Consider the following 25,054-nt stretch of genomic DNA (forward strand, 5'->3'; position numbering starts at 1 on the left):
TAATAGTGCCTTAACATGGAATTAGGATTGTTATTTTAATAGTCAGAACAATCACAGAAGTAATTTCTAGAAGCTTCCACCCAAATTTCCTAACTTTCTAAATAGGAGCGTGAATTCAACACCATTTAAAGTAAGACATGTTTTTCCAGGAACAAGGGATTTATGTTTGTACACACACACGCTATGCAGCCAAGCATTCTGTGTATCATCTTTCAGAAAAAGTTGGCAGAAAAAATAAGTCATCAATGAACAAAAGCCAGGCAAACTAACTGAAAGGTGATATTTATATTTGACTTATGAGATCGGATTCCACTATGAAAACCGCCCTTGCAGTGTGCTTTAGGAAACAAACAGCCTCCACCAATGTCCTTCTACAATTTGGATCCTTCAGAAGCAATTGCATTGAACAGGATTTCTTTCCCCCTACCTCCAGCTATTCCCAGTCCTGTGCATTAGCAAGATGTTCTTCCAGGTGGAACAACACAACTGGCTTTAACACATGCTAAAGCCCATCTTGGTGAATTGATCTGAATTAAAGATGTTCTCCTATTCCCTTTTCCCCCTCCCCCTTTTTTGCAGGCTTTTATTCAGCTCTATCATTTTCCCAGTGCATCTCACTATGTTGTCTGTACAGCAGACAAGTGTGTTAGTGTACCCAGAAAGAATGGTGCTCCCAGTCAGAGAACCCACCAGATCACAAAATCACAGGCTTAGACTGTGCTTAAATTCCACCCTAATACTATTTATTAGTATTAGTATTCTATGATTATTAATATTTAAGCTTTGGACAGCGGTAGCTTTTTAGAAAGCTACCTTTTTGCTCACTAGAGCCAATGAAGAAAATCATAAAATAACACTGAAAATATTTGGGGAAAACACTGGCAGTTTCTAAAAAGAAAAATTTAAATTGAACTCTTCCACACTGCTTTGTTATTATTATTTATTATTTATGTGTTTTACTTATTACTATCCCTGCATGGGAATAAATAATAAATTCCCCCTTGGAAAAACAAAACAACTGTCTGAAAAATAATAGTTCTTTCCTAGATAGCTATAAACTTGAGTCATCAATTTAGACCTCCCCAGGCAAGTGCTGTACATCAAGTTGTACGTACACACTTGAGAAACCATCTTTTTCATTCTGTTCACAAAATTAATCTCCATAATTGCTAGAAACTATTTGAGTTGTTCCATACAGCAAGTGTCTTCCTTAAAAAACCCCCAAGTTTATAGGAGCAACAAATAAATACATATTAGCTACCCCCTCCTAAAAACCTCCAGGAGTAAGGCTCTGTAGTTTCACTCTGAAGTAAACAGGATAAGTTCAATCATGCATAAAAATATATAGTGCTAAGCTGGTTTAACTACCCTGCAGTAAAAATATAGTCAAATTTTATAGTAATAATGTATGAATTAATACTCTGAAAAATAAGTTTTTGAGTACAGCTCTTCACTTTCTAAAGGCATCTAATTAGGGCATTGCTCTTGCAGAGAGCCATCTGCAGAACAGCAACAATTCTCCAGTAAGGAATTCATTTCAGAGCCTACACAGGACCATAAAAATGCTCATATTTTTGCACCTTTCCCAAAAAAGCAAAGGAAAAGACAGTCCTCAGTTATGTTTAGGTTCTGTATTTTTTAAAATTAGTCCCATTATACTGCACTAACAGCTTTACCATCAGTAAGGGTGATGATACATTGATAGAGGTCTAGCAGAGTTTGTAAGGAGACATAATTTTTTTTATCAGACAGATACAACTGAAATGAGTGAATAGCTTTGGTGTACAAAGATTATTTTTTTAGTTCAGTTTTCCCTAAAACAGGCTTTTTTGTGAAGCACTCCAGGCACATAATCTTTGTGTTCTCTCCTTTACCTCGCTTATTACCACCCAGGTCATGGTTAGCTCCCAGACCGGCCTGACTGAATAACAACCATCCCTGGGGTTTTTGTTCCCAAGTTTATTTTCAGCCTCACATCACCATACCGCCACACACCACTTCTATTTGCACAGGCAGTGACAGGTCAAAGTGGCCAGGATTGGGACAGGCTACAAATAAAAGCTTTATTTGTCATTATTTGCCAAAATTCTGTTCATAAGCATTCGACATGTGGTAAGCTTATCTTCACATCTGTTGTCACCAAAGGAAAATCTCCCTCTACCCTAGGCAATTGCTGCTGGATCCTTCATTGAGCTGATTCAACTGACTAACCCAGTGTCCTGGTTTCAGCAGAAAGCTATTCACTTTCTGGAGGATTTTCACTGTTGATTTTGAGGGTGTTCCCCCCATGATAGTGACTTCAATTACCTTACAAAAGAGAGGAGCGCACACTATACCTATCAGGACGTTACTTGCCTAACCACTCCCCTTGGGGACAATAAACTACCACATTGACTTGGCTCATCCTTGCATGAATTTGCCATCAGTCTCAGCACCGTTGTAAAACACTGATAAAGCATAGCTTAGGGAGGTCTTATAAGAGATTTGATAACATTTTGGCTTCAAGAAAGCAGATAACAGCTTACCTGAGTGTAATGATAAAGGACAAGTCTGTCTCTAAACACAGATGATGGCCCATGTGTCTCACACATATAGACAAGCTTGTGAACCAGGGAGGGTTTTTTTCCATTGAAGTAATTGACTCAGAATTACTATTAGAGACAAGGGATTTTGTACCTTGCCCAAAACAGGTAAAATAAACTACAGCTGAAGAGCAGAATTGGAGTGAATTCAACAAGGGCAGACTGAATCCAAATCACCTCTGCCTGGTCTCGGCAATGATTTTACAACCCCTTTACATAAAATACATCTCTATTTGCAACTATCTCTTGTGGCTCCAAGGCAATTAAAGAGAAACCCATAAGATTTTGTGCAATGGCAGCCTGCAGTGGCTACAAACTGAGACTGAATATTGAGGTTCAAAGCACAGTAAAATGCAAAGAAGCAGGATCACACAACCAATGTCATGGGGATGAGATGAAGATACCACAGACCTCTGCTGCTCCTGCATATAAAACATGAAGAACTGTGATACCTATTTTTTCCTAAGGTCACTGGGAACTATGTTGCTTTCAGAAAGTGTGGAGCCAAAAAACCAAATGTCATTAATAAAGAAAGGAGATGGGATGATGCTGTGCAGCCACATCTCATTAGAAAGGCTTGATCAGGAATGGCAAAACATATGTACACGTACAGCAAGTCCAGTAAAATGTAGCTGCCTATAGGAAAAAAACCCCAAACAGACAAAACTAAACCAAAACCAAAAGTCTTTTTCTTAATGCATACAAACTGCATTAAAAGGAAATGGCCGACACTATTGTCTGACACAGTCTTAGTGAACTGAAAAAACATTTTCCTGTCTGTAACACAGAGGAAATTCTGCTTTTCCTACCTAGTCCATCCTTCAGGATCCTTAAAAGACTGTCCCAAAACAAGTGCACTGTTTTGATCTCTTTGTCGGCCTGAGTATGAGCATCTATTAACTGGTTGCTCTAAGAATCAGTAACAAAATGTCAAGTTAATCCTTCCACAAAAGATTCAGAAGATGGCATAAAAGCAAAGTAATGATGATAGAATATTGTATTACTTAAAACAGTTAAAATTTACTGATGTTATTCCTAATCTGATTTAAATCAATAAAAAATACATTAGGACACTTATATTTTAAACCCAGTTCAGCTCAGAAGTGACTTAGTTAAACCTGAAATGTTGAAATCTGTAATGAGTATCTACATGTACATTTATACCAGTTTAACAAAATTCTTTTAAAATTGTACCCATAGTTTAGCTAGTGCATCATTTTCGTAGCCAACATACTATTACATGCATTTTTTGTTCCCCTGAAAGGGGTTATTTTTTGTATAACTTTTTTAAATGAGGGTATATTTACTTATTAGTAAATCTATATATGACTCCATATATAACTTTGGGGATGTGAAAACATGCACATTTCGAATTTGGAGAGACAGTGAAACATGCATCACTTCCCTGCACACGCAGCCATGTGCTGGGCTGCACTCAGAGGCTCACAGTTCACTGGAGACATCTCTACCCTTTGACAACACCCATCCCCTGCAAACAGTCTGGTTGTTGGGTGTGGGAGATTTTAGACGTTGCTAAAGCTTCTGGGGGAATTTTCTGCACTTTTTGCTGAGTGCTGCTGTGTACAAAGGGTCTCAAAAGGGGATGCAAGTCTATGCCTTGTGCAGGACCGGTGCTGCATGGTTTCACAGCTATAACGTGGCTGCTGTGGAAACTCTGAGTCACTTTGTGCTGCTAAACCCATGGTGGACAGGAAGCTTTGCCCTTCACAGCTGCAGGGCACTCACCCGAAGCAACACCAGGGACCGACCCCATTGGCCTGCCACTCTCTGCAGGGGACCTCTCTGAGTGCAGAGACCTGGGGCTGGGTAGCAGGGCAGGGGATCTGGGCAGGAGGCTGTCCTTTAGGAAGAAGGATGCTCTCTGGGGGGAGATGGGCTTTGGGAAGAGGCTGCCTTTAAGGGAGGACTTCCTTTGGAGAGGACATCTGTTGGGGTGAGGGATACCTTTCAGTGAGGAGGATGCCCTTTGTGGTGGAGGATGATCTTTGCAAGGACATTCTCCGGAGAGGAGGGCACCCTTTGGGGAGGAGTACAAAATGAGCAGAGGGCTGGAGCACCTCTCCTGTGAAGACAGGCTGAAAGAGCTGGGCTTGTTCAGCCTGGAGAAGAGAAGGCTCCAGGGAGATCTTAGAGAAGCTTTCAGTGCCTAAAGGGGCTACAAGAAATCTGGAGAGGGGCTTTTTACAAGGGCAGGTAGTGACAGGACAAGTGGGGATGGCTTTAAAGTGAAAGAATATCTAATCTAAAATGAAGATTCAGATCAGATTATTAGGCAGAAGTTCTTCCCTGTGAGGGTGCTGAGGCGCTGGCACAGGGTGCCCAGAGAAGCTGTGGCTGCCCCATCCCTGGCAGTGTTCAAGGCCAGGTTGGACACAGGGGCTTGGAGCAACCTGCTCTAGTGGAAGGTGTCCCTGTCCCTGGCAGGGGGTTGGAACTGGATGAGCTTTAAGGTCCCTTCCAGCACAAGCCATTCCGTGATTCTGTGATATCCTTGAGAGCTGGGTGAGGGCCCATCTCCTTGTCATGGCCCTCAGGGGGGCCATGACACCACCTTCCACTGCCGGAGCTGGGACACACGCATATATGAACACCCCCACGCCTTCCCCCACGTCCCCCGACCCTCAGCCCAGCCCAGACCCCCTGCGGTGGCAGCGTGGAGGCCTGGCCCGGCCCCGCCCCGCCGCCTCCCCGCCCCTGGGCCCGGGCCCGCCCCGGGACGGCAGCACCGCTCTTGGCGGGGGGACCGCGGCGGCTGGGCCCATTTCGGCGGCGAGAGCAGCGCCATGGCGGGGCGGGCGCTGCGGGCCGCGGTGCTGGTGCTGCTGGCGGTGCTGCCCGCGGCTCTGCGGGCCGACACGCCGGCCAACTGCTCCTTCGCCGACCTGCTGGGCGCCTGGGAGCTGCGCGTCTGGCGGGGCGGCGGCCGCCACGGCAACTGCTCCCAGGCGGGTGAGACCGCGGCGGCCCTTGCCCCGTTCCCCTTCCGCATGGCCCGTGGGGTCCCGGGGTAGGCCCGGCCTTGGGGGGTGGCGGGTGTGTGTGTGTGTCCCTGTGGGCCAGGGAGGGAGCGGCCTTGGAACCGAAACGGGCGGTGGGGAAGCAGTTTCCTGTCTCGGCCGTAGCGGCCCCGCGGTGGTGCTGGCTTCCATGGAGGGGTCCCCGGCTCTGGGTGACCACAGCGGGCAGCGCTGTTACTGTTCAAGTTTTGGGGGTTTGTTTTGATTTGGACTCAGCTGAGCCTCTTCATGAGCGCCACCGGTTCACTTCTTCCTCCCTCACAGCCCACAGACACCCTCAGCCCTTCCTGGAAGCGGCTGTCCCAGGGGCAGAGTGTGGTTGTTGAGGGTGACACCTGGCCAGGGCTGGCTATGGGAAGCATGGAAATAGAAATACTGCTTCTCTTGAGGAAGTAGAGAGTGGGAAGTTACGAGAGGGGATGATAGTGGTTGGGAGTTACTACTTAATCACTGTATGTCTGTGTTACTTAAAAATTAATAGATACTTTTTATTTTGGAGAACAAGTCTTATAAGGAATGGCTGAGGGAACTGGGGGGGGGGTTAGTCTGGAGAAGAGAAGACTCAGGTGGGACCTTATTGCTCTCTACAGCTACCCGAAAGGAGGTTGTAGTGAGGTGGAGTCAGTCTCTTCTCCCATGTAACAAGCGATTGGACAAGCAGTAACGGCCTTAAGCTGCTCCAGGGGAGGTTTAAACTGGATATTAGGAACAGTTTCTTCACAGAGAGGGTGGTCAGGCATTGGAACAGGCTGCCCAGGGCAGTGATGGAGTCACCATTCCTGGATGTGTTCAGAAACAGTGTAGATGAGGCCCTCAGTGACATGGGTTAGTGGTGACCTTGGCAGTGCTGGGGTAAAGGTTGGACTTGATGATCTTAAAGTTGTCTTTTCCAACCTGGTTGATTCTAAGATTTTTCTGAATCATCTGCCCTTTGATCAGATGAGGCAGGTTCAGTGGCAGCAGTGGAGGTCAGGTGGGTGGTGGAGGGAGCCTGAGCACTGGTGTGAAGGCGCATGGTGTGGCTCATACTTCATTCCAGATGTTTTAGGGGGAAACACAATGTGTGAATGACACAGAATCCGAGTCCTGTGTAGCTGTATAGCAAGTTACGTTTAAATAAGCTGATGTTTCCCAGTAACAGCTGTTCAGTGCTGATAATTAAATGTGCAAATACTGTCTAGCAGTGGCAATAATGAGTATGTATACCCGCTGGCAGGTAAGTGTAGTCCCTCAAGTGTGTTTGCTTGGTGCGTTTTTTGCAGAAGACGGTACAACAACTGTATTTTATTTTAGCATCGCTTTTGAAATAAAATGTTGCAATGTACTAATTTTTAATTTTTATCCCTTCCATTCAGTAATCATGCAATAATGTTTGTATTTCCTGCAGGGCCTGTGGAAAGAAAGGTGCTTGTGAATTTTCAGAAGTTAGATGTGGCTCAGGATAGTCTAGGCAACTATGGTTTCTTCACTCTGATTTACAATCAAGGCTTTGAAATGGTGCTAAATGACTACAAATGGTTTGCATTTTTTAAGGTGAGTTAACTTTTAGTGTTCTGTGCCACTGACTGTTGCTAAAAGGGCCTGTAGTTAGGCTTCTTCTTAGTCCCTCAGTGCCACTGTGGGGCGGTTGGGATGCTTGGTTATCTTTGACTGTAAGGTTTGTCTAGATTACCAAATAAAGGACTTTATTTTATCAGCGGCTGTGTATGGAGCAGAGGGAGGGGAGAGGTATTTATATTCCGCAGTAGGTATTGTCTGAAAACTCTGTTACAGATGCTGATGCTTTCCCTTCTGGGCATGCTTAAAGCAATTGAAGGCCTTCATGAAACTAACTATCCTGGTAGTCTGGACCTGATTTTTCTTATATGTTTTCTTCCTGGCACTGGAGACCCAAGTGAAATAGCAAACATTGTTGCTTTTCTCTTTTCTGAAAGGTGTTGTCAAATGCATGAAACTTTAGAAAAGTCATCTGCTCTCCGTGCTGGAAGATTTCTAGCATCTTTAGATTTTAATTCCAAAATACTAATTTAGTATCTGAGGAACGTTTCTGCTGCCTATAATTGTTCTTTTGGAGTAATGCTGTTATCTCCAGTCCCTGTTAATGACTTCACATCCAGCTGAAAACAGTGCTGGTAGGCAGGGGGTAGACAGGAGAAAACCCACTTGGTGAGGAGTGCTCTGGTGCTGCTGTGATGGGTGGCTTGAAGCAATCTCTGCAGGATGACTTTGCTGCCTGAGAGACTGACATTTTGTGCAGCAAGTCTGCTCAGTTGGTGAGTGCAGTCTAGGCAGGAGCAGTGGAACATGTTGTTTCAGGACATACTATCTTTGTGTCTGGCTGACATAAGCTGCTATTAATCACCAGGCCTTGTCCAAGCATAGAATCTGTGAACCTTGGCTAGTAATAAGGAGGGTAAAGAAATGACTTTTGCTTTAAATTGTCTTCCTGGGAGCCATTGTAAATGGTTTATTTCACAGCAGCTATTTTCAAGTCAGTGTTTTCAGATGTTAACGAAAGTGAGTGATCCACTCTTCCAGAACTGTAATCCTTACTGAATAAAAATGATGTATGAGGCTCCAGTTTAATTGCAACTTAGTCCATGCTGATTTGAACTCAGTTAAGTTAAAGGACTGTGTAGGTTGTTTTACAAGACTAATGGTGGAATTGTTTACATGCTGTTTGTTCTGGGTTAATCCCAGTAGGCAGCTAAGCACCATGCAGCAACTCACTCGTTCCCTCCGCAGTGAGATGGGGGAATGTAGAAGTATGAAAACTTGAGGGTTGAGATAAAAGTACTTTAACAGGTAAGCAAGCTGCACGTGCAGGCAAAGCAAAATAAGGAATTCATTCACTACTTACCACTGGCAGGCAGGTATTCAGCCATCTCCAGGAAATCAGGGCTTCATCATGCTTAACTGTTAGATTTACAACTTCTGTGTAAGACCCTGTGTCTTATACTTGAGCAAGAGCAAAATGTGATGGAGAAATATGTGATTGACATTCTCTCATATGTATAAGGTAGTGATGCTAAATTGCTGTTGTGTGCACTTCATAGGTTTGGCAGGTGATACAGCAAAAGCTATAGCACTGAAGAATACTTGACTCAGCAGAATTACTTTGAAGTTTCCCAGGCAGGGACATCTCTGAGATCTTCCCTACGGTGGGATGGCCTGCCTCAAAAGCAGAATTGCTGCCTCCCTGAGGACAGTGGGGCACTGTATGTTGTAGTATTATCCATGAGCTCAGGCTTGAGGTGTCATCTCTGGCAGGTGGAGTTCAGCAGTCATTGCTGGCCTTTGTGGACTCATCTGAGGAGAATGTAGCTGAACTAGCGGACCGGGAATCCTTAGGTTGGTATTTTGCACTGAAATGCAGAGTTGTTATGGTAAGCACTCGAGATAAGTGTTGATTATCAAACTAAGTCTTAAATGTGAGGAATTTAATCATAGAAACAGTAAGTGGCCTGCTCTGGAATGTAAATGGGTCTGTAGGGCACCAACTTTAAGACAGTTGAGAGTCACTGAAGGCTCTGCTGCTGCTATCTATACCATGTGAAATACATCCCTGGAAGATGAACACTAAGTCAAGTGACTAAGAAGTGCTGATCTGGTATATTACTCTGTGCTTATGAAAATGTAAATGCACTGATTTGTAAGAGTACTCTTAAACAATATTCTATACAGTTTTCATATAGTTTGGGCTGGAAGAAACTTCTAGATATCATCTGATCCAACTTGCTACTCAAAACAATAAATTGAATATCCATCTGAGCAGCAGCAGTTCACAGTTAATTGCATTTCATGGTCATGACTGTGTCTTAGTTTTTGTAGGCAAATCAATGAATAGTTTTGCAGTTGCTTTTGGTATTGAGAAATAGCAAACTTGTTGGGCTCATTGGTCAGTAGTAGGGAATCCGTTAGCAAGACATGCTTAAATTAAAGCCTTCTTTCCTTGAATATTATAGAGAGGATTAGAGCCCATTTCATTTACCCTCTCTATAATTTTGCTGCTGTAAAGGAAGCAACAAAATACCAAGAGGCAAGTATAATGTCCAAGAAACATGAGGAAATACCACAGCACTTAATAAATGCATTTTCTGCTGTAGACAGCGAGTTGACCAGTTGACTTTGTTAGGCAAGAACTTGCAATACCGATAGTCAGCAAAACTGTTATTTCACAATTGCCAGTGGGGACCTGGGGCAAAAAAGTAGTTCCTAATGAACTACTTGACCTTGTGACATATTTAGATGTATATCTGTTTACTTTCAATCCAGTAAATATTGCATTACATATGAAATAGAAATAAAAAGATCTAGTCCTGGTATAATCTAAAAATGCATTTTCTTCTACCAAATGCAGTTAATGCTCTTTTAGAACCTATCCCATCATCTTCTACGTAAACTTTGTAGGGGACAAGTAGTATATTCAGATCAATGCATGCTTCAGAGGTTTTTGGAGAGTGATTGCCTATTGTTTAAAATGTTCCTACCATTTGTACCTGAAAGCAAAATAAACACATCAGACTTCATTTGCTTAGAGTTGGTCATAATCAAGAAGCCCTTGGGGTAGAATAGAGTGCTAATTGGCAATGGCCTTCCTCCCTAGAAATGCAGCAAGAGGAAAGCATAAAAGCAATCTTAGACTCTTTCTTACCCTTGATTGCTGTTGAGAATGTGGAAAATCATTAGACAAAGTTCTTTTGGAATTCATGGGAAGGAAGAATTATCTTTGCTGGCAGTCTCTTGCTTTACGGCAAGAAGGTACAGAACTGGTATGTTTAATAGGGAGTAATTTGCTATTGTTTTACTACTTGGTAAAATGGCTTAGTTTCACTCTGAAATAACCTTACAGTGTTAACACTGTTCTAGAGTTACTGCTTGATTGTGGAATAACATTTTGGTTCATGGAGCAGTTTACGGCGGTGGTGCAGCTGTAACACAGAAAGCCTTGCACATCTCCTTCCATGGCTGTGGGTTTGGGCTTGTCAGGAATGTATGAATTGCTTAAAGGCTACTCTTAAATTTTAAAGGTGACAGGGCAGGTAAAGCATCCTGATTTACCTATGATGATGCTTTAACTCTTTTCTCATATTCTGCCATTCAATAGAGAAGATGGAGTTGCTAGGCAAACTGAACAGCAGTATTTAAGCCAGTACAGTACTTCATGTGTTCCAAGCATAGAAGTGCAACTGATGCGAATTGAACCTCCAGTGTATTTTTGCTTAATGTTAAAGAATGAATCTGTTAATTACTAACAAGAATGTTGTGGGCTTGTCTAAATAGTGGCTTCATCAGAGCTGCAGTGCTGTGTTGGCTATAGGCACAGCAATGGTGATGCATATTTTGGTGGGTTTTTAATAGCCCTTTGTTCCTGTGGCTAAACAGACACCCACTAAAATTTCTTTCAGGGCCTCACTGCTTTTGCAAGTTATTTGTTCTTTCATCTGGGGACTGTGGGGAAATGACTTTCCTCACCAAAGGAGTGGATTGGGTGAGCTTATCAATGTATTTTTTCCTCAGTTTGCTTTAATAGCTTAAGTAAAGATGCTGTAACAGTGTCTTATTTCTTAACTGTTGTACTTAGACTTGTCCCTCGAGGCTTGCAAGTTAAGTGTGACATTCTACTGCATTCTTGCATTCTGCTCACACGAGTTGTAGTTCTCTGCCTGGTGTTTGTTTGCAGCACAAAATAACTTTGTTTGTTTTATGGGAATGCTCTTGTTTTTATTTAATGTGTGCTGAAACATCCCTATACTGAACTTGATATGGAAGTTAATATACTGACTCTTGGCAGAAGCTTGAGTGTATGCTTCTGCTGGATGATGGAAGGATTCTCTAGGGCTATGCAAGATATCAAGCTTTAAAGACCAGGGGGAGGGGTTCCCCCCAAGGGATGCAAAAGAAACAGGAACAGCATAATATAAAAACCTAGAGCCAGGCTGAAAGGAAAGTTTGGGCTAACTTATTTCAATTATTCGATATCTTTCTGATATTTATTTAATGTTAAAACTACCACTTCAAAGGGAGACAGTTTTGTAAGATTCTCAATGTTTGTCCATTAAGCTAGGTGGTAAAATTCCTGACTTTTGAGAAGTCCTATAGTAAAAACAAGAAGTCTGGCATATCTTCATATTAAAACATCAGCATTACTTCAGCAAAAAGAAAGAGATTATAGAATATCCCACTACCCAAGTTACTAATCTTTTCTAGAGTGACTACGTAACATTTCTGTCACGTCTTCTCTCTCTTCCCCAACTCCCCAAATTCGGTTAGAAACAAGGACTGTTCTGAAATAACCAGCATGTTAGTTGGGCTTACTAAACTGGCAGTGTAGATCTGTGGATTTAGCTGCATCCCTAAAGTGTAGATCGGAAAGCATAAATCTCTGAATTGCAGAATGTTCCCTAGAGGAAAGAAAGTGTATCTAGTTGATACTTGTCTGCATTTTATGTCGGGTAGCAAGATGCAGTTGTTTGTTCTGGTAATACCATCTTCTGTGGTTTTGTACAATAGGGCATCTGCAAGTCTGCAATCCTGTTCTAATTAAGAATGTGCTTCCTGTATTAAAATCACAGGCATACTTGTAAATTTTATGACAGATGAGCTGTAAGTCTTTCCGCCAGGCTAAATGTATAGGGTCGTCCTGCCTCCTGGAACTCGAGTTGGCTTATTGCCTGAACATTGCTTAAATTGAGAACAATAGATGTAAAAGAGAATGGGATGGCAGCCTGTGTGTGTAGCACTGCTGAATCCCTGTTAAAATGTTGTGTCCAGTAAGGTCTTCACACTTTCTTGCTTTCCTTTTAGGGTTATGTAAAATTTTAAAGAGTGCATTAAACAATTATATTTTTTACCAGGATTAGAGTTGAACATGCAATTCAATTATGTCATGATGACCAACACAGGAAAAACTTGACTAAAAAGCTTCCTTAGGTTCAGGTATCTAAAAGCAAGCCCTGAAATTTAGGTACATGAAACCTTTTAAGGTTAATGCTGTTATTGCTTGGCTAAATTCTCGCATTAGGCAAAGTCATGTGTGTTGTCGGACTTCAAGAATATGTGTTTGAAATAGAATTAAAGCTTAATGTTTTCAAACCTCAGAATTTGAACTGTGAATATAGTTTGGGTGCCTTTCTACAGGAGTTGTTCCAGATTGGTCAGATCACTGGATGGAGTTAACTCCTACAGTTGTGAGCACTGGCTGGTGAAATTATCACATGTGGCATGGCTGCAGTGGTCTTTTATTAACTTAAAAATTTAACCCATCTTCTTAAGTCTGCAGAGGAAATGCCTGCAGCAGTTGTCCATCAGTTGCTGGTGGTCACACCTGTGTGTGTCACACAGTGTTGTCCTCCATGAAGGATGCTTTTCTGTAATGGGTTCTGCAGATGTGCTGGGTACAGTGTCAGCATCTTAGATTGAGTCTGGCATTGTAATTTGCATTCACCTGAGTCAGCAGTTGTTCATCCAACCATGTCACACCCCTGTATGACTGTTGGGCAGGCAGACTCATGCTAGGTCCTCTAAAACTGATACTGTTGGATTTGCTAGATCTAATTAGTCAGAGCCCTTCTCTGGCAGCAGTACAAATAGTGTGGGTGGTTTTACCAATGAAATACTGATCTGACAGTTTACTTTGTGGTAGTAAGTGGAGAGCGTCATTACTGTGGCACTGATGACTTTGCTATCTCATTTTAGTTCCTCTAACCCACTGGGGAATTAACTACCTTGTAGAAATTAAGCATGTGCCCATGGCAGGGGTGTTGGAACTAGATGATCTTAAGGCCCCTTCCAACCCTAACCTTTCTATGATATGATTCTACGGTAAGTATTGAGTTTTTATAAAGGTTTCTCGGCCAATTCTGCATATCAGTGGCTCTCAGTTAAAAGTTAGGGGGGACGAGGGGGAAGCAAATTGGGACCTTACGGGTATATTTTCATTTCCTAGTGGAAAATGGCTTTTGCGGTTTAAATTCCCTTTATCCAGATGTCATTGGTGAGCTATGGTCTTAAAGTCTCCATGTCCCCTTTATAAAGCCAGTTCAATAGCAGTTTACAGTCTGCCAGCCTACAAAAAGGTAGGCTGATTAATTTTATGCTTCTACACAGACTATCTCTTTGTCTCTCGTTTATCTTGAAGCATTGCTATTGACTGTCCCCTCACCTCCTTCCTAGTTTTGCTGATATGTTTGAACTGAAAAAACAGTGTGAGAAACTTGCTAAATTCACTTTTCTGAAAGTTGCACAAATGCTGTGAATACTGCTCAGGTTATCTACCTGTATTTTCAAGAAAAAAGAAAACCAAACAGGCAGTAAATTTAATCTTCAGAAAAAGGAGAGGGATTTCTTGAAGGGAAAAAAAAAAAGGCAAGTTCTTGTTATAAATTGCTATCTAGCAGATACTTCATTGTCTTTTTTCCATGAAGGTAAGTCCCAAATCTGTCTTCTACGTTTGAGTTCAGTTCTAGGCAAAACAATTAGCACCTGTTAGTTAATACTGATAGTAATGGATGTTTGTTGCTAAAAGTGCAAGTCAGAACCTGTTTGTCTTCCTGTAGCACTTTGATAAAGATCAGTTTCTTTCATCTGCTCAAGCTCTACAGTATGTGTGGCCACTTGCTCTGAAACAAAAGCTAGAAGTAGCTGGGTGGGTGGGGACTACTGCTATTCCAGCAAATGCATCTACTCAACACAGGCATAACCTCTTCTCATTACAGTACAAAAAAGAAGGACAGAATGTAACCAGCTACTGCAATGAGACTCTACCAGGGTGGGTACATGATGTACTTGGCCACAATTGGGCTTGTTTCACCGGACAGAAGATTTCTTCATCTCCCTCAAATGTTCACATAAACGAACTACCTCTCCAGAAACCCAGGGGAAGGTAAGCAAGAGATAGGCGACCTTTGGAGTAAAATGCTTGGTAACTGCTTCAGATTTCACCTAAACTGTATGGACCAATTCTGTTGCTGAGGGCAAAGTTAATGCCAGTGATAATGTTTGGAATAAACCCGAATGAACAAAAATAGAGAAGGGTGTACCCATCACATCACACAGTTTCACCTTGAGTCTGTGGCAAAGCCTAATTACAAATCTGGCATGTCTAAAGATGATTGTATCATTCTAGTTAGTCTGTCTGACATTTTCTTGATCAAATAATTGCATGTTTTATCGGTACCTACCAGAATACTCTTCCAGATTTGAAGAGTTTTCCATATGCAGTTTAGAGAACACAATTACTTTTCAATACCAATCCTTTTCTTACTGTTCTGTTTGTTTGGTTTTGTTCACAGACTTTCAGGCAGACCTTATGTGCACAACTTTGACTTCGTAAATGCTATCAATGCTCACCAAAAGTCCTGGAGAGCAACAAGATACAAGGAGTATGAGCACTTTTCCCTAGAAGACCTAACTAGAAGAGCTGGGGGTGTCTATTCCAGAGCTCCAAGGTACTAAGGCCTTTTTTTTTGCCATAAACCCTACTGCTACAGAGAATCTGCTTATATTTGTCCTGGCTTTTCTTAGCTGTGTTTTGGCTTGTAGTTCAGCTGTTTAATCAAGTTTCAAGACTTTCCAGCTCATTTTCATGGAGTGCTAACACATCTTCATTTGAATGATTATTCTGAGCACCTGTTTCTCAAACAGTTGAGACAAATAGGGTCATCTACCATTTAATCTTGCCCAGTAATCAACTGCTGAATTCATATGTGCAGGGAAGAAGTGAAGACAGTCTCAAGTCGTCATCTTGCTCTCCTGTCTACCTATCAGCTGCTTGCCATAGTCAGGAGTTTCTGCTTGACTGTCTTCCTGATTCTGCTAGTTAATAACTGCAATTAAAGAGCAGTGAACAGCATTCTGCTATTAAACATGATTAATCAAGATTTTCTGAAGGTGTTCCCTGGTTACTTTGATCATTTGCTATGTCTGCTCCCAGGGTCTTCTAACAGAAGTAGACTGTCTCATGAAGAAGCGTGAAGTACCCCTAAGAGTGCCTTCAGGGTCTTACAGATCACATGGGAGAGAGTGGTGATGGGGATAGATGCATGATCCTGTACATTAATTTGAGAAATGGAATTCTTTGATCTGAAGATCCCTTCTTTACAGCTGTTTTACCTTCTTTGTATTTTTGCTTCTTCCACTCATAATACTGCTGCGGGTAGGAATGCTACTTTGTCCAAGCTGTGGCAATTATATGTTTGTAGAGGAAGATCCTAGTATACAGTAAAACTTCTGATTTGCATGGGAGTATTATGCGGATTATCATGTCTTCATCCTACAGACAGGATTAACTTTATAGATGGTCTTAAATACAGTAATCTGTTCAGAAGCTCTGTTGCACCATGCAGTGCCATGACAGTATTTTGTTGGTCCTCTCATGCTTTCAGAATGGACTGCAGTGCGTGGTGTTTGTGAATGGCATGATTTATGGGACAAGCATCAGGTTATGTGAAAGCTGAGTGCAGGAAGCTCTTGGTTTACAGATATATCATAGAATCATAAAATGGTTTGGGTTGGAAAGAACCTTAAAATCACCTAGTTCCAACCCCCCTCCTGTGGGCAGGGATACCTTCCACGAGACCAGGTTGCTCGAGACTGTGTGCAACCTGGCCCTGAATACTGCAAGGGATTTTTTTTTTACTGCCCATTTGCAACCTCCTTGGTCAAGCCTGTTCCAGTGCCTCACCACTCTCACAGTAAAGAATTTCTTCCTTGTATCTAACCTGAATCTCCCCTGTTTAAGTGAACCCATTACCCCTTGTCCTGTCACTGCAGTCCCTGATGGATAGTCCCTCTCTGGCATCCAATATATAAGCATCATTTGGCTGCAAGTAGCAGATAAGGACAAGTAACATTAATACTTCAATAGTCACAGTAAAAACTTGCTCCAGGGAAGTCTCCAGGGTAAGTGGGACTGCAGTTATTGAAGTGTTGATGTAAGCTGTGTCTGTGTCTGCAGTTAAACAGTCTGTGGTTGCTGTCAGTGCATGCTGCCAAGGCATAGTACCTTCTGCAGTCAGATAACTCGTGATGGCAGAGGTGTAAAATAGCTGTTGCAGAGCTGTGTTGATACAGTTGCTGAGAGTCACCTCAGCACTTCAGATTGGTTCAGAAGCATTTGACCTCAGTGGCTTGTGGATGCTTCATGATATAGTTCCCTCAGGGAGAGTTTTGAGTAGGTCTTGCATCCTGCTGAAACTAATCTCTTGAGATTGACACCCACTCTTCTTAGATGAAGTCTATTTCAAACTGCACTGCACTAAGTGTGAAGTACAACTAGTAGCAGCCAGAAGATGACAACTGAGCGTTATGCGGTTGGTTCCTTGACCAGAGTGTGATATGTTACTCAGAAGCATTTTCTTCTCTTTAGACCGAAGCCTGCACCTCTAACACCCGAGTTACTCAAAAAAGCTTCAAGCTTGCCAGAATCCTGGGACTGGAGAAATGTGAATGGTGTTAATTATGTCAGCCCTGTTCGGAATCAAGGTAAAAAAGTAATATCAAGACTCTGAAATGCTGTAGAGCTCCCTTGCTGTACTTTGTAATTTCCTGTTAACAAGCAAGGTTTGTCTAGTGTCTTGCAGTTGACAGATTGCACCTTTAACTACAAATAACCTGTGGAAATGGGTGGAATCCTAGCTGACAACACTGTGCCAAAATTGGTGGTGGTACTGGCGTACCCACTCAGCAGTGTCTCTTGCTGGAGTGAAAGCCAATTACCACAGTGCCCTGCATAAAGACAGCTGTCTAGTTTTTGTCCAAGCAGTCTCAGTCATGGTTTTCTGCACACTGACAGAACTGATGTACATTTAATTCTTTCCCTAATTCCTGCTGATGGCAAATTATCATGCAGTTTTCATGAATAAGCCCATGAAATTGTTTATACTGCCTCTCAATCTTATCAACCTGATAACTTCAAGAATTGAATGGCTACTTGTACATGCACTATGAAAAGTGTAGACACTGATAAATATAGAATATTTGTAAAAACATTTGTTCCTGTGATAGGCAAGTATTTAACTCAAAGTAGACTTAAAAGGATACCATTCTGGTGTATGTTTATAGGGATTGCTTTTACAGCACTCTGGTGTGGGATACCTGAATTAGATGGTTACATACTGGAGTCCAGGAGTGGACTCGGTGTGCTCTATCCTGCTCTACCACTACCAAATAAACTTGCATTTACTGGCAGCTATCTCATTCCAACTTTGAGGGGAAGAGATCAAGACATTAGCATGGTGGGGAGGGGATGACTTAAATCACAGGTCTCCCACTTATAGCTTGGTGGTTCTGCCAAATACTGGTAGCAGAAGCAGCCTAGGAAGGCCTTTGAGTTCTAACTCTAAAGCTGACACACGGCATCACTGAAAGATGGTAACAGGAAATGATACAGACCTATGTATGTGCAAGTTCTGTACTTTCTCCTAGTGTAAACTCTGAATATCCCAAGGCACTTTTACCTTCCAAACAGTTGAACACTCGGTTCCAAACTTGCCTTTTCTCTCTATTGTGTTGCTTGAAAGTTTCTCTAAATGAGAACTAGTCTGTTGCTTCCAATAATAAAGCTGCCTACACTCTTCCTGTAATCTGAGAATCCATGCTGAGTATGTTAAATCTCTGTGAAATATACATTCTGTTCCATTAAATTAGAATTTTGGCTTTCGGGGGAAAAAAGCCCTCCAGATGACCTTGTGCCAAATACTGCTCACATACAAATTAAGTCTTGCTTATGGTAGCTTTGTGATTTTTCTGAGGCACTGGATATCAATGCTTCATTAAAATGATAGTATTAGAAAGTCTTAGTTGTATATCATTAAGATTATTAGATGACTAATTAGAAGAAAACGTGGGGGAAAAGGCTGCAAGCAGTAAGATACAAGTTGTCTGGCACATGCAGAGAGAATTGTTTGAATAACAGGATCATGACTTCCCAGGTATCACAGAGTCAGTGCTCTTTGCCTGAGAAGAAACAAATACAGCATCTGAAGTGGACAAGAATTAAAAGGGAAATGTGCATCCTCTGAGACATGGTGGGCTTCAGGCAACTGCAGTTGTGTTGGACTGTAATATTTACTGCTAGCATGTTAGCATCCCTGGTAGCATTTCCTGTAGTCAAGAAAGTAAAGGATTGAGTTCTCAAGTTTTTTTATAGAGCAGTAACTGCATCTTCGAGCCAAGAGATGTCATCTTTGAAGATAGCCTCGTTGTTGCTTGTTATCAACTTTACAGGCGGGAGAAGAAGGGAACGTACAGATTTTGTTAGCCTCAGAGTGCAGTTCCAATTTCTTGCTGGCTTTTCTGCAAGCTTTTTCTGCAAATCAAAGTAAGTGAAAAGCCTTGTCAGCTGATAGTTCACTAGATGTGCTGTGTTTCCTTCTTACTGCTCATAATGTAACAGCCCTTTGCGACACAGTAAGTGGAATCTGATGGGGCTTAAGCTTTAATTGTCTCTGGAAGACAATTTGTGGGAGGTCTCAGAAAAGCAACTACTGCAGCTGTGCTGGCATTGCTGACACAGTGTGGTTGTTATGCTATGGGCCTCACAAATAGGGCTTTGATAGCAGGAAAGAAACGTAGCAACCACCCCAACAGACTTCAGACTGAAGTGGTTCTGTTAACTCTATTTTTTACATTTTTGCACACAAAATGCAACAAAGTGTTCTGCAGCATGGCCCTTCTTGGATGCTGTGACTGTACAATGAGTGGGAGGCACCTTTCACTGCTTTGGATTGCCCTGCTGGGCAAAGAGCATTCATGTTCAGGCTGATTTTGCCCCTTGTCTTCAAAGATATGTCTAACTGAGCGAAGGTGCAATTTCATGAAGTCTTGCTTTTGTAATAGCTCTGCTTTTATACACCTACACGGTTCAGGAGAAAGTATTTTGTTTTGTTCCTCAAGCCTCCCTCATTTTCATAGCTCTGCAATATTTGCCTTTCCTACTGTCAGGAAACAAAAGGAAATCTGGCACCTTGGTGGCAATCAGTAGATAAAATAGGATCTCATCCAAGTAATTGTCGTTCCCTGTCATGCTTGTCATTCCACTATCAAAGGTTTATAATGTGTTATAGGAAGCTTCTAGGAAGTGAAGAGGCCTAAAACTAGACCAGTACTAAATGCAAAAGTAGAGAGACTTAACTCTGCCGGGAAACAGAAGGGAAACTTCTGCAAAGCCAGTGTACATGTCCTTGGGAAGTAAGGGGAGGTGGGATGAATCCACTGTATCAAGCTTGCTGTTTGTACCACTTGACTTTCAGAAGTTGATTATTTTAGGGGTAGCTATACAGGTGGAATATTTTTTCAACTGGAAATTGCAGCAATAAATGCACTGTTAGGTAGAAATAATCCAGAAGGATATTGTCAGCATTCACTTAAAGTAGATCATTACCCCTTAACATATATGCTCCATAAAGGCTTATAGTTTAAGGCAGTAGTTTATGAGCCTTCTCAGCCCTGCTGGTGTGGTCCCTGTTGGTTCATTCTGAAGGAATAGCATAGCTCTTAAATGATACTACTGGAAAACACCGGTAGTGTGTTGCTCTACAACAACATTGTAGAGCAATTTGTTGTCTGTTACTGCCATCCAGAGGGACCTTGACATGCCTAGAACGTGGGCCAGTGCCAACCTCATGAAGTTCAACAAGGCCAAGCGCAAGAGCCTGTACCTGGGTCGGGGCAATCCCAAGCACAACTACAGGCTGGGCAGAGACTGGATTTGAGAGCAGCCTTGAGGAGAAGGGCTTGGGGGTGTTGGTTGACAAGAAGCTCCCCACGACCGAGCAGTGTGCACCTGCAGCCCAGAAACCATCCATGTCCTGGGCTGCATCACCAGCAGTGTGACCAGCATGTCAAGGGAGGGGATTCTCCCCCTCTACTGTGCTGTTGTAAGACCCCACTGGCAGTCCTGCGTCCAGTTCTGGGGGCAACAACACAAAAAGCCCACGGAGCTGTTGGAGCGAGTCCAGAGGAGGCCACAGAGATGCCGCGAGGGCTGCAGCATCTCTCCTATGGAGACAGGCTGAGGGAGCTGGGCTTGTTCAGCCTGGAGAAGAGAAGGCTCCGGGGAGTCCTTAGAGCAGCTTCCACTGCCTAAAGGGGCTACAAGAAACCTGGAGAGGGACTTTTTACAAGGGCCTGTAGGGGCAGGACAAGGGGAATGGCTTTAACCTGCCTGAGGGGAGATTGAGATGAGCTCTTAGGCAGAAGCTCTTCCCTGTGAGGGTGCTGAGGTGCTGGCACAGGGTGCCCAGAGAAGCTGTGGCTGCCCCATCCCTGGCAGTGTTCAAGGCCGGGTTGGACACAGGGGCTTGGAGCAACCTGCTCTACTGGAAGGTGTCCCTGCTGTGGCAGGGGGTTGGAACTGGATGAACTTTAAGGCCGTTTCTAACCCAAACCCTTCAATGATTCTCAAGCTCAGTGTTCCCTCAGAAGTTCTCAAAAAGTTTTTTGAATTGCATGCTTAAAAGCTAAATACTAAATGTATATTTAACGTTTTGGGTTTTGTTTTTTATTTTTCTATCAGTGTTCAACTTCTAATCACTGTCTGGTGGGGTTTGACACTTTCCAGGGAACTCTAGCAATAGTTGTAACTGAATGCAAGTGACTTGCCTTGTTTATGTTGCTGACTGCTCTTCATGGTTCTTTTTTCTCTTCTCATCAGGCTCCTGTGGTAGCTGTTATGCATTTTCCTCCATGGGCATGCTGGAAGCAAGAATACGTATCCTTACAAACAACACTCAAACCCCAATCTTTAGTCCACAGCAGGTTGTGTCTTGCAGCCAGTATTCTCAGGGTAAGTACGCTGGTGCTTGCAAAGACAACTTTCAGTAGTGAGAATGCTGCAGAAGGAAACTGTATATTAAAAACTTCTCTGCCTTCCCCATCACCCATGGTTTAGATTTTGGTGGGATTTTTTTCAGAAAGATAAATATTTAAAAAGATTTTACAATATTAAAGAAAAATATATGCAGAAAATATTCCAGAGTTGTCAGCCCACCTTTACTTGTAGGGATGGGATTGAACAAGGAGTAGGTGGCCTCATGCTGAGAATGTTACTGGATTTTAGGTAGATCTGTCTGGGAGATGGGAAATATCTAAGGAGTAGGGCTAAAAATATAGCTAAATTGCAATGCATACCTGGGAAAGTGTAACTAAATATTCTCCCAAACCATATTTGCAGGGAGGAGGAGCATATGGGGTGGGGGAGATCAACAAAAGCAATGACTAAAGCTTTCTAAAGGACAGTCTCTGTGTTAGGACAGGTCTTTTTACTGCATCTAACTGCTCTTCCTGATGAGGAATGCTAGGAGCAGTTGGAGAAGGTGGTCCATACATCAGTTTTTCCAGTATAGCTCTCACTGGTGTGAATTTTATCTTGTGTGTTTCAGATAGCTAGCTATAATGGGAATATTACTGGAATGAAAACTGCCGTTTGTGTTCAATACTGTTTCTAAAAGCATTCCAAAAGATTTCAGTAGGAGAGTCTCCCACCTCAAATAACTCTCCAAGGGGCTAAGCAGATGCGTTTTTGTTTAGGTTGCGATGGTGGCTTCCCATACCTCATTGCTGGAAAGTATGTCCAAGACTTCGGTGTGGTGGAAGAGGACTGCTTCCCTTACACAGCACAAGATACTCCATGCACTTTCAAGCACAGCTGTTACCACTATTACACGTCTGAGTACCACTATGTTGGTGGTTTCTATGGAGGATGCAATGAAGCCCTGATGAAGCTTGAGCTTGTTCTGCGTGGGCCAATGGCTGTTGCCTTTGAGGTTTATAATGATTTCATGCTTTATAAAGAGGGGATCTACCATCACACTGGGCTTCAGGATCACTTCAATCCTTTTGAATTGACCAATCATGCTGTCTTGCTGGTGGGCTATGGTACAGAGCCAGAAAGTGGTGAGAAGTTCTGGATTGTAAAGAATAGCTGGGGCACCTCATGGGGAGAAGATGGTTACTTCAGAATCCGCCGTGGCACTGACGAATGTGCAATTGAAAGCATTGCAGTGGCTGCAACTCCTATTGCAAAATTATAAATGCAGAGGTCTTCATGCAGTGCCTTGTCCCCAGCCATAAGAATATACTGATTGATAGGGATCTGTCCCCTAGCTTGAACAGGGGAGCTTTAATGACGTTTTCAAGAATAGAGCAGACAGTGTCCCTAGGTGAGAGGATGAACACTGTTAGCTCTGCTCTGTGCGCTGGAGGCTTCCTCTCAAGTCTGACAGTAGATCACCTAGAATGCAGTGGCTGTTTTGATAACAGTGGTGATATCATCATTGGATATACATCTTCAGTCACCAGTTGTATTTTCTTCCTTAGTCAATCTTGAACTTTGGATCTCAGAGGGAAGCATCTGCTATGATAATCTCTAACTACTCTGAAAGGACACTGTAGTGCCTTACTTCTCAGAAATCAGGAAATCACTGCAATTTAGAACATACGTGTATTGGGGAGGGAAAGGGCAATTACTCTGATTAAAAGGAGATTTGAAAGCTTTAAGTGCCCTGCAAAAACTGCATGTCAAACCCTTATGACAATGAAAATCAATTCTACATTTCAGGCTGTTACTAAATGTTCCAGTTCTGGATTTTATTGCTGTGCTTTGCAATTGATCATCTCAGAGTTCAATAAAAAAATTACCCCACTCCTAGAGGAGCTTGTACTTGTGGAAGCAGTTGGTTCTTTCAGTCACTTGTCTTCAGTTTTGAACTTCCTGTCAAGAACTTTTTACCTTAGCAGGACCTAAAGTAGTGGGGAAGGAGGATGAAAGGGGAGAGGAACAAGGAATCATCCAGAGGAGACCAGGATTATCATAGCAGACACTATCAAGCAAGTTGTCCAGGAGTCTGGTAGTCGTTGCTGTGGAGGTGGGACAGCTCATTGAGTAAATTGGCTAATTCCTCACTAATCCTGTTTCAGTGCTCTCTTAATCTGTTGCCCTGTTTTTTTTCAAATATACAAGGTAGAAATATAGAGGGTGGGTTTGCAACACTTGGATAAAGCATTTCTTGCTAGATGAAAGTCAGCTGCAACATGGTACTCAGTTAATGCAGGGCTGGTGTTTGCTGTTCTTCATATGAGTAAATAGTGAGTAAAGAGGAGAGTCCCAGATACATGGGTAAGTGGCTTATTTGATAATCTGATAAAATAATATGTGACCAAAGTAGTATTTTTATGTACAAAATAGAATCTTACGGTTTGGGTTTTGACTGGGGGGGGGGGGGAGTGTTTGGTTTTTTTGGTGTGTAGAGAAATTTATAAAACACAGCACAATGGAACTGTTGTCTGTAATCAAAATATCCTATTTAATGCAGGAGGGAAAACTCCCTTTTACTTCAATGGCAGAATTTCACAAGAGCCACTTGACTCCAGTTGGCTCAAATTGGGTGGCAGGTGAAGGATAGCTTCATGGTTTTAGCTTTCTGTATTTTAAACCCCCTGCCAAAAAATACCAAGCCATGTTTGGAAATTTAGAACTTGTGTTTTGGCAGAATTTGAACGAAGACTTCTGGGATAGCTTATATTGTGCATTGGATTGTTTTAGCTGAGGGAATTTGGGGGGGAAGTAGGGCACTTGTTCCTTCCCACTTGGATTATTTGGTGTTACTGCAAAAGAGCCCTTAACCCCTTGGTAGCAGCTGTAGAACATCATGAAGACACACAATTCTTCTACCTACCTCTGCCTAAAATACAAAACCAAGCCCACAGCTTTTCTCTTGCACTTCCTTTCTTCCCCTTCTCCTATAACTCTTTTCCCTGGGGAAAACGTATTGAGATGGGAGAGGCAATACTGCTTTCCTCTGGCAGCATGTGCATGGTTTTTGTGTGCTGTGTTACTGGGCATAATAATGGTGTGATAGTTCATGTGCTCATAAACAGCGCTCAGCAGGCCACCCACTACCCTTTTCCAGGCATTGATTTGAATTATAGTAATAAAACTAAAGCTGAAAATTACTTGCAGCAATCAAGGACGGAAAAAATTGTCATCTGTGCTTTCATTTTGGAAGACAAGGCTGCTGGCTGCAGTGCAATACCAGCAGCAGGCTTCCTGCTGTGCTGACATTACAGCTACACAGCTTGACCTAACTTTGGTAGCAGCTTTTCTGTACATAAGCCACCATGCTGACACCAGTATAAACTCTCATGAGGTGCAAAAGATGGTCTTCGTTGTGTAGGTGGTCTGCAGGCTTGTCCTTCCTGTGGTTTCACTACACAGATAGAGTGCATTTTGAATAACCCATACATCTGTAAGTGTCAGTTCTTAATAAGCAGGTATTTTGATGAAGTTACAGCTTTGTATGGATGTACTTGGTTCTTGGATTTCTTTAACATCTATAGCACTTGAGCATAAGGATATAAATCTTGGTGTTTCTTGATATTTTTACTATCCTTCAGCCGTTAGGAAATCAGCTCATTATCAAACTGCTGCTGACA

General features: G+C 42.6%; 1 protein-coding gene across 1 annotated transcript; it reads left to right on the forward strand.

The window, feature by feature from the left end:
* The first annotated feature begins 5,160 nt into the window (after positions 1–5,160).
* Positions 5,161–23,938, forward strand: CTSC (cathepsin C). The gene is made up of 7 exons (XM_030476788.1): positions 5,161–5,552; positions 7,008–7,153; positions 14,338–14,504; positions 14,914–15,069; positions 16,989–17,104; positions 21,276–21,407; positions 22,151–23,938. The coding sequence occupies exons 1-7, from the start codon at positions 5,387–5,389 to the stop codon at positions 22,651–22,653; spliced, it is 1,386 nt and encodes a 461-aa protein (XP_030332648.1). The 5' UTR covers positions 5,161–5,386; the 3' UTR covers positions 22,654–23,938.
* Positions 23,939–25,054: the final 1,116 nt, after the last annotated feature.

Source organism: Strigops habroptila, chromosome 2 (assembly GCF_004027225.2).
Source record: "Strigops habroptila isolate Jane chromosome 2, bStrHab1.2.pri, whole genome shotgun sequence".
Taxonomy (NCBI): domain Eukaryota; kingdom Metazoa; phylum Chordata; class Aves; order Psittaciformes; family Psittacidae; genus Strigops; species Strigops habroptila.